The sequence below is a fragment of the Bison bison genome, unplaced genomic scaffold (genome assembly GCF_000754665.1).
Source record: "Bison bison bison isolate TAMUID 2011002044 unplaced genomic scaffold, Bison_UMD1.0 scf7180017864248, whole genome shotgun sequence".
Lineage (NCBI taxonomy): Eukaryota > Metazoa > Chordata > Mammalia > Artiodactyla > Bovidae > Bison > Bison bison.
In genome coordinates, this window is record NW_011494820.1 from 499,519 (window position 1) to 510,276 (window position 10,758).

The window sequence follows — 10,758 nt, forward strand, 5'->3', positions numbered from 1 at the left end:
GATGACACCAACCTTATGGCAGAAAGTGAAGAGGAACTAAAAAGCCTCTTGATGAAAGTGAAAGAGGAGAGTGAAAAGATTGGCTTAAAGCTCAACATTCAGAAAACTAAGATCATGGCACCTGGTCTCATCACTTCATGGGAAATAGATGGAAAAACAGTGGAAGCAGTGTCAGACTTTATTTTTTTGGGCTCCATAATCACTGCAGATGGTGACTGCAGCCATGAAATTAAAAGACGCTTACTCCTTGGAAGGAAAGTATGACCTACCTAGATAGCATATTAAAAAGCAGAGATATTACTTTGCCAACAAAGGTCTGTCTAGTTAAGGCTATGGTTTTTCCAGTGGTCATGTATGGATGTGAGAGTTGGACTGTGAGGAAAGCTGAGCACCGAAGAATTGATGCTTTTGAACTGTGGTGTTGGAGAAGACTCTTGTGAGTCCCTTGGACTGCAAGGAGATCCAACCAGTCCAACCTAAAGGAGACCAGTCCTGGGTGTTCATTGGAAGGACTGATGCTGAAGCTGAAACTCCAATACTTTGGCCACCTCATGTGAAGAGTTGACTCATTGGAAAAGACCCTGATGCTGGGAGGGATTGGGGGCAGGAGGAGAAGTGGACAACAGAGGATGAGATGGCTGGATGGCGTCACCAACTCGATGCACATGAGTTTGGGTGAATTCCGCGAGTTGGTGATGGACAGGGAGGCCTGGTGTGCTGCGATTCATGGGGTCACAGAGTTGGGCTTGACTGAGTGACTGAACTGATCTGAACTGATGGTATAATCATAAGGGATTTGATTTAGGTCAAACCTGAATGGTTTTTCCTATTTTCTTCAGTTCAAGCCTGCGTTTGGCAATAAGGGGCTGATGATCTGAGCTGCAGTGAGCTCCAGGTCTTGTGTTTGTGGACTGTATAGAGCTTCTCCATCTTCGTCTGTAATGGATATAATCAATCTAATTTTGGTATTGACTATCTGGTGATGTCCACGTGTAGAGCCAAAGAATGTTCAAAGTACCTTACAACTGTGCTCATATCACATGCTAGAAAGGTTATGTTCAAAATTCTTCAAGCTAGGCTTCAGCAGTACATGAACTGAGAACTTCCAGATGTATAAGCTGGATTTAGAAAAGGCAAAGGAACCAGAGATTATATTGCCAATATTTCTTGGATCATAGAGAAAGCAAGGGAATTTCAGAAAAGCATCTACTTATGCTTTATTGAGTACATTAAAATCTTTGATTGTGTGGTTCACAATAAACTGTGGAAAATTCTTGAAGAGATGGGAATACCAGACCACCTTACTTATCTCCTAAGAAACCTGTATGCAGGTCAAAAAGCAACAGTTAGAAACAGATATAGAACAGACTGGTTCAAAATGGTAAAGGAGTACACCAAGGCTGTATATTGTCATCTTGCTTATTTAATGTATATGTAGAGTACATCATGGGAAATGCCAGCCTGGATAACTCAAGCTGGAATCAAGATTACCAGGAGAAATATCAGCAACCTCAGATATGCAGATAATACCACTGTAATGGCAGAAAGTGAAGAGGAACTAAAGGGCATCTTGATGAAGGTGAAATAGGAGAGTGAAAAGCCTAGATTACAATTCAGCATTCAAAAAACTAAGATCATGGCATCCGGTCCCATCACTTCATGGCATATAGAAGAGGAAAAAGTGGAAGCAGTGACATATTATATTTTATTGGGCTCCAAAATCACTGTGGATGGTGACTGTAGCTGTGATAATAAAAGATGCTTGCTCTTGGGAGGGAAAGCTGTGACAAACCTAGGCAGAGTATTAAAAAGCAGAGACATCACTTTGCCGACAAAGGTCCATATAGTAAAAGCTCTGCTTTTTCCAGTAGTCATGTATGGACGTGAGAGTTGGACCATAAAGAAGGCTGTTGTTGCTTTCTAACTGCTGAGTCATGGCTGACTCTTTGCAACCCCATAATCTGTAGCCAGCCAGGCTCTTCTTTTCATGGGATTCTCCAGATAAGAACACTGGAGTGAGTTGCCATTTCTTTCTTCAAAAAGAAGGCTGAGCACTGAAGAATTGATGCTTTCAAATTTTGGTGCTGGAGAAGACTATTGAGAGTCCCTTGGACTGCAAGGAGATCAAACTAGTCAATTCCACAAGAAATCAACTCTGAATAGTCATTGGAAGGACTGATGCTGAAGCTGAAGTCCCAGTACTTTGGCCACCTGATGTGAAGTACTGTCCTATTGGAAAAGCCCCTGATGCTGGGAAAGATTGTAGGCAAAAGGAGAAGAGGATGGAGGACGACAAAATGGTTAGATAGCATCACTGACTCAATGAACGTGAATCTGAGTAAACTCCGGGAGATGGTGAAGGACAAGGAAGTCTGGCTGCTGTGGTCTATGTGGTTGCAGAGTTGGACATGACTTAGCAAGTGAACACACACACTTATCTAGCTGCTGCTGCTGCTGCTAATTCGCTTCAGTCGTGTCTGACTCTGTGCGACCCCATAGACGGCAGCCCACCAGGCTGTGCCATCCCTGGGATTCTCCAGGCAAAAACACTGGAGTGGGTTGCCATTTCCTTTTCCACGTATCTAGCTACTATGTCTTTTATAAGTTATTAATGCCTTAGCAACTGTATCGACTGTACTACTGTTAATGGTTTTATTTCTTTCTTTCCTTTTTCTGTTTTTACAAATAAATTGATTTAAAATCATTGGGAAATGCTTAAAAACATACTAGCCAACAGAATCCAATAGTACATTAAAAGGATTATACACCATGATCAAGTGGGATTTATCCCAGAAATATACACAAATCTTTCAATGTACACAAGTCAATCAGTGTGATAGTCTATGCAGTGATAGACCATATTAACAAATTAAAGAATAAAAACCATATGATCATCTCAATAGACGCAGAGAAAGCTTTTCACAAAATTCAACAACCATCTATGATACTCTCCAGGAAATGAGCACACAGGGAAACTCAACATAATAAATGCAATATATAACAAACATCATTTTCAATGGTGAAAAACTGAAAGCATTTCCCCTAATATCAGGAACAAGACAAAGAATGTCCATTCTCATCAACATTGTTTTGGAAGTCCTTGCCATGGATATTAGAGAAGAAAAAGAAATAAAAGGAATCCAAGTTGGAAAAGAAGAAGTAAAACTGTCATTATTTTCAGATGACATGATACTATATATGTAGAAAATCCTAAGATGCCACCAGAAAACTACTGGACATAGTCAGTGAATTTGGTAAAGTTGTAGGATACAAAATTAATGCATAGAAATCTGCTGCATTCCTACACACTAATAACAAAACCAACTTAAAAAGGCAAAAGACCTGTATTCCAAAAACTATAAAACACGAATGAAAATCAAGGAGGACACAAACAGATGGAGAGAAATATGATGTTCTTGAATTGAAAGAATCAATATAATGAAAATGAGTATATTGCCTAAAGCAAACTACAGATTCCATGGAATTCCTATCAAATTACCAATGGCATTCTTCATAGAATTAGAAAAAAAATTTTTACAGTCTGTATGAAAACACCCCAAAGAGCCAAAGTAATCTTGAGAAAGAAAAATGGAGCTAGAGGATTCAGGCTTCCAAACTTCAAACTATACTGCAAAGCTACAGTAATCAAGACAGTATGGTACTGGTACAAAAACAGAGAAATAGATCCATGGTACAGGATAGAAAGCCCATAAGTTAACCCATGCACCTATGGTCACCTAATCTATGACAAAGGAGGCAAAAATATACAGTGGAGAAAAGATAGCCTCTTCAATAAGTGGTGCCGGGAAATCTAGACAGCCACATGTAAAATAATGAAATTAGAATACTGCCTAACATCATACTGGAGAAGGCAATGGCACCGCACTCCAATACTCTTGCCTGGAAAATCCCATGGTTGGAGGAGCATGGTAGGCTGCAGTCCATGGGGTCGCTAAGAGTCGGACACAACTGAGCGACTTCACTTTCACTTTTCACTTCCATGCATTGGAGAAGGAAATGGCAACCCACTCCAGTGTTCTTGTCTGGAGAATCCCTGGGACAGGGGAGCCTGATGGGCTGCTGTCTATGGGGTCACACGACTGAAGCAACTTAGCAGCAGCAGCAGCAGCAACATCATACACAAAAGGAAACTTAAAACGGATTAAAGACCTAAATGTAAGTCCAGACACTATAAAACTCTTAGAGGAAAACATAGAGGAAACACTCTTTGACATAAATCACAGCAAGATCTTTTTTTGCAAACAAGTTCTTGCACCTTCTAGAATAATGAAAATGTAAAAAGAAAAATAAACAAATGGGACCTAATTAAACTTAAAAGTTTTTTCACAGGAAAGGAAACCATGAACAAAATGAAAAGACAACCCTCAGAATGGGTAAAGGAAAAAAAGTGTTAGTCGCTGAGTCGCGTTCAACTCTTTGTGACCCCGTGGACTGTAGCCCACCAGGCTCCTCTATCCATGGGATTTTCCAGGCAAGTATGCTGGAGTGGGTTGCCATTTTCTTCTACAGGGGACCTTCCAAACCCAGGGGTCGAACCTGACTCTTACATTGCAGTCATGTCTGACTCTTTGCAACCCCATGGACTATACAGTCGATGGAATTCTCTATGCCAGAATACTGGAGTGGGTAGTCTTTCCCTTCTCCAGAGGATCTTCCCAACCCAGCGATTGAACCCAGGTCTCCTGCATTGCAGGTGGATTCTTCACCAGCTGAGCTACAAGGGAAGCCCAAGAATACTGGAGTGGGTAGCCTATCCCTTCTCTAGTGGATCTTCCTGACCCAGGAATCAAACTGGGGTCTCCAGGATTGCAGGTAGATTCTTTACCAACTGAGCTATCAGGGAAACCCTCCTGCATTGCAGGCACATTCTTTATCATCTGAGCCACCAGGGAAACTCCAGTAGAATGGGTAAAAATATTTGCAAATTAAGCAACAGACAAAGGATTAATATATACAAATAGAGCAGAAAGGGAAATTAATATATACAAATAAATTAATATATACAAATATTAGCTATATGCATAGCTAATATGTATATTAATATATACAATATATACAAAATAATATATTAATTTATATAATTAATAATTTTATATAATATTAATAATAATTAACATATACAAATATACAAATTATATATATAATTAATATATACAAATAATATCTCCAAAATATACAAACAGCTCATGGAGCTCAACATAAAAGAAAAAAATCCAATCAAAAAATGAGTGGAAGACCTAAATAGACATCTCTCCAAAGAAGACATATAGATGGCCAAAAGACACATGAAAAGATGCTGAATATCACTAATTTTTAGAGAAATACTAAATCAAAACTACAAAGAGGTATCAACCGACACCAGTCAGAATTGTCATCATCAAAAAGTCCATAAGTAATAAATGCTGGAGAGAGTGTGGAGAAAAAAGAATTGGTATAGCCACTATGGAGAACAGTATGGAGTTTCCTTAAAAAATTAAACATAGAACTACCATATGACCCAGCAATCCCACTACTGGTTATATACCCTGAGAAAACCATAACTGAAAAAGACACATGTACCCCAATGTTCATTGTAGCACTATTTACAATAGCCAGGCCATGGAAGCAACCTAGATGGCCATCAACAGGTGAATGAATAAGAAGATGTGGTCATATTATACAATGGCCTATTACTCAGCCATAAAAAGGAATGAATTTGAGTCAGCTGAATTGAGATGATGAACCTAGAGCCTGTTATACAGAGTGAAGTAGGTCAAAGAGAAAAACAAATACTGTATATTAATGTATATATATATAATCTTGCATATATATATATAAGAAAAATTGAAGGATGTGCACTCAGTTTCCAGAGAGAACACCAAAATTGCAACTGGTTGCTGAACAACCATCAACAGGAGGATGTTGGAACCCACCAAAAAAAGATACCCCATGTCCAAGGACAAAGGAGAAGCCACAATAAGACAGTAGAGAGGGTGCAATCATGTTTAAAATCAAACCTCATACCCGCCAAAGACTCTTGGAGGGCCCAGACAAAACCTTGTGTGCACCAGGACCCAGGGAAAGAAGCAGTGATCGCACAGGAGACTAAGCCAGACCTGCCTGTTAGTGTCTGAGGGTCCCCTGTGGAAGCATGGGTCAGCAGTGGCCAGTCTCAGGGACAGGGGCACTGGCAGCAGCAGTCCTGGGAGGCATGGCATGTGGCATAAATCCTCTTGGAGGAGGTTGCCATCAACCTTACCAAAGAGCCAATGGGTGGGCGATCTACAAACTGGAGAACAATTATACCAAAGAAGTTCTTGCACTGTTATGAAAGCTCCAGGCCCTACAACAGACTTCCCCAACCTGGGGATTCAGCAAAGAGACTGAATATTCCCAGGGAATTTGCAGGTCAATGGGATTTGATTACAGAACTTCCACAGAACAGGGAAAACAAACTCTTGGAGGGCAGAGACAAAACCTTGTGTGTACCAGGACTCAAGAGAAATGAGCAGTGACCCCACGAGAGACTCAGCCAGACTTGCCTGTGAGAGTCTGGGAGTCTCCAGCAGAGGCGTGGGTCGACAGCGGCTGGCCTCAGGATCGGGGCATTGGCAGCAGTAGTCCTGGGAAATGCAGCATGCTGGCATAAGTCCTCTTGGAAGAGGTCGCCATTACCCCTACCATAGAGCCTAGAGCCTGCCATCGAGCCTATAGCCAACCATAGAGACTGCAGACTCTAGGACTGGGCTGTCTCAGGCCAAACCACAGAGAAGGAGCACAGCCTCAGATCAGCAGAAAATTGCATTGAAGATTTACTGAGCATCACCTTACCCACCAGAGCAAGATCCAGTTTTCCCCACAAGTCCCTCCCATCAGGAAGCTTGCACAAGCCTTTTGCCCTCATCAGAGGGGCAGACAGAATGAAAACCACAATCACAGAAAACTAACCAAAATGATCACATGGACCACAGCCTCCTTGGGTAACTCAATGAAACAATGAATCAGGCCATGTTGGGCCACCCAAGACAGATAGGTCATGGTACAGAGATCTGATAAAATGTGGTCCACTGGAGAAGGGAATGGCAAACCACTTCAGCATTCTTGCCTTGAAAACCCCTTGGACAGTATGAAAAGGCAAAAAAGATATGACACTGAAGGATGAGACCCCACCCCCCAGGTCTGTAGGAGTCCAGTGTGCTACTGGAGGAGAGTGGAGAAATATCTCCAGGAGGAATGAAGAGGCTGAGCAAAAGCAAAAATGACACCCAGGTGTGGATGTGTCCGTAAAGTCCGATGCTGTAAAGAACAATATTGCATAGGAACCTGGAATGTTAGGTCCATGAATCAAGGTAAATTGGAAGTGGTCAAACAGGAGATGGCAAGAGTGAACATCAACTTGTTAGGAATCAGTGAACTAAAATGGACGGAATGGTCGAATTTAATTCAGATGACCATTATATCTACTATTGTGGGCAAGAATTTCTTAGAAGAAATGCCATGTGAACAGAATGAAGGCAAAACCACGTGATCATCTTGATTCAGAAAGAGCATTTGATGTAATCTAGTACCCTTTTTCAGAGAAGGCGATGGCACCCCACTCCAGTACTCTTGCCTGGAGAATCCCATGGGTGGAGGAGTCTGGTGGGCTGCAGTCCATGGGGTCGCTAAGAGTTGGATACGACTGAGCGACTTCCCTTTCACTTTTCACTTTCATGCATTGGAGAAGGAAATGGCAACCCACTCCAGTGTTCTTGCCTGGAGAATCCCAGGGACAGGGGAGCCTGGTGGGCTGCCGTCTATGAGGTCACACAGAGTCGGACACGACTGAAGTGACTTAGCAGAAGTAGCAGCAGTACCCTTTTCATGATACAAACACTCAACAGATTAGGAATAGAAGACAATCTCCTTAACCCAATACAGGGAAGTTATGAAAAACTCACAACTAGCATCATGTACTCAATGGTGAAAGACTAAAAGCTCTCCCTCTAAGATCAGGAAGAAGACAAGGGTACCCACTCTCATTGCTCATACTCAACATAGTACTGGAAGTGCTAGCCAGAGCAATTAGGCAAGAAAAAGAAAGAAAAGGCATCCAAATTGGAAAGCAAAAAGCAAAAACATTTCTATTCACAGATGACTTGATCTCATATATAGAAAACTCTAAAGAATCTACACAAACTCTCACAGCTAATGAAAAAAGTAATCAAATTTGCAGGAGACAGGATCAAAACACAAAAATCAATTGTACTTCTACACATAGTGAACAATTTGAAAAGGAATGAAATGATTTCATTTATAATAGCATCAAAAGAATAAAATATTTAGGAATGCCTTAACCAAAGATGCATGAGCCTCATTCATTGAAAACTATAAAACACTGCTGAAAAATTAAGGAAGACCTAAACAAATGGAAAAATCCCATGTTCATGGACTAGAAGACAATAGTGTTAAGATGGCAATACTTCTCAAACTAATATACAGATTCAATGCAATCTCCACTAAAATTCAAAAAACCTTCTTTTGCAGAAATGAAAAAATAACCCTAAAATTCATATGGAATTGTAAGGGATTCTCCAAAAGCCAAAACAAGCAAAGCCAAAGCAATTGTAAAATAAAAATAAAGTTGGAGAACTTATACTTCCCAACTCTAAAGCATACTATAAAACTATAGAAATCAAAATAGTGTATTGGAAGAATGGTAGACCAATGGAATAGAACTGAAAGTTCAGAAATAAACCCAGACATCCGTGGACAATTGATTTTTAACCAGGGTGCCAAGACTATTCAATAGGGGAGAGACTAGTCTTTTGAACAGATGGTGCTGAAATAATTGGTTTCCCACATGCAAAAGAATTTAGCTGGCTTGACACTTAACTTCTCACTATATACAAAAATTCACTAAAAATAGATCAAAGACCTAAATGTAAGAAGTAAAACTATAAAACTCTTAGGAGAAAACATAAGTGTAAAACTTCATAACTGTAGATTAGGCAATGTTTACTTTGATGTGATATCTAAATAGGTAAATTGAATGTCATCAAAATTTAAAACTTCTGTACATCAAAGGACCCTGTCATAAAAGTGAAAAGACAATCTATAAAGGGAGAAGATATTTGAAAATTATATTTCTGATAAGTGTCTAGTGTTAGATATTGCAAAACTAATACAATTATGTAAAGTTTAAAAATAAAATAAAAATTTTTTATAAATAAATAAATAAAGAACTCTGACAACTCAACAATAGAAACATAAACAACCCAATTAAAAACTGGGCAAAGGACTTGCATAGACATTTCTCCAAAGAAGACACTCAGATGTTCAACAATCCCATGAAAAGATGCTCAACAATCCCATGAAAAGATGCTCAACATCATTAGTCATAAGGGATGTGCAAATAAAAATTACAATGAGACATCACTTCAGATCCACTGGGAGGGCTAAAGGAGAAAAAAATAAAGAATAACAAACATTGGCAATAATGCGGAGAAACTGGAACCCTCTTGTGTTGCTGGTGGGAGAGCAAATGGTGAGGTTGCTGTGGAAAAAGAGTTTGGTAATTCCACAAAACACAGAATTACTATGCAATTCTACTTCTAGGAATATACCCAGAAGAATTGAAAAACAGGTATTCAGATACTTGAAATATCAGCATTATTCACAACAGAGAATAAAAGGCTTGAAACAACCTAATTGTCCATCAACAGATGATTGGATAAATAAAACGTGATCCATCTGTACAATGGAATATAATTCAGCCATAAAAAGGAATACAGTACCAAAACATACTACGGGTGGATGCATCTTGAAAACATTATGCTCAGTGAAAGAAGACTCTCTCCCTCTTTCTCTTTTTCTCTCTCTCTCTTTCTCTTTTTCTCTCTCCCTCCCTCTTTCCTCACTTGCTGGAGGGCCCAGCCACTGCATTTAAGCGAACCCAGGTCATGTGCAGAAGCAGCAGGGGCCACCAGGCATGTAAGAGAGATGAGGATCAGCTCGTCTCTCTCTCTCGTTAGCAGAGACCAGCCCTGCCTACTGCATCTCCCCACACTGCAGATGCTGGGACCGACAACACATGATTAGTATTGTTTAAACTCCTATGTCTTGTGCAAATTTGCTCTTCCCCAAGAGTTAACCAACACCCAGCCTGCCAGATCTTCCTCTTCTTCCCGGGCTCCAGGACCCTGGATAACTTCTGCTGTGTGTTGTCTGATAACTTCTGCTGTCTGATCCCCAACCCTCACCCTTTTTTTGTGTTTTCTGTTTGTTTTTGTATTTTCTCTCTAAGACCTGCCTGAAGTCCTGGCTTCTTCAGGAAAACTGCAGTGGTTAATCCTGTCCCCGTGAAACTGTGTAACTGTTTTTTTGGGAAAGGGGAAGCAGGAGGAATCTCTGTGTGATCCTATACCCTTCCCGAACTCCAGGAGCACCCTCCAGAGTGGGTGAGCATTGGAAAGGACCCACACAGGCGATCCCTATAGTAACGAGCACTGCCCCCTGACTGGAAGTGCTGTTCCTATGCTTGAGCACAGGTGAGAAACAGAGGCAGAAAGGAAATGAACTGGCTTGTGCCCACTCCCACTGAGGGGGAAGCTGGTTTGAGCCCTGCTGCACCCACATCCCTGGGCTGCCGCCTCTGCCTGGCTAGCCATGATGGGTACCACCTGTACCTTTGTCCAGCACGGGGCCAAAGATGGCCAGGCTGTTGTTGATGGTGGTGCAATTCCAACGGCGGCCACGGGACTGGGGGTGGCCCCCCTC

General features: G+C 41.0%; 1 protein-coding gene across 1 annotated transcript in view; it reads right to left on the bottom strand.

Annotated features, from left to right (window-relative positions):
• Positions 1 to 10,758, bottom strand: part of WNT3A (wingless-type MMTV integration site family, member 3A) — a 74,698-nt gene that overhangs the window by 38,980 nt on the left and 24,960 nt on the right. The window contains exon 3 of the mRNA XM_010847237.1: positions 10,668 to 10,758. This exon is cut by the window's right edge and continues 9 nt beyond it. Within this exon, the coding sequence (XP_010845539.1) occupies positions 10,668 to 10,758 (91 nt within the window). The remainder of the gene's footprint in view (positions 1 to 10,667) is intronic.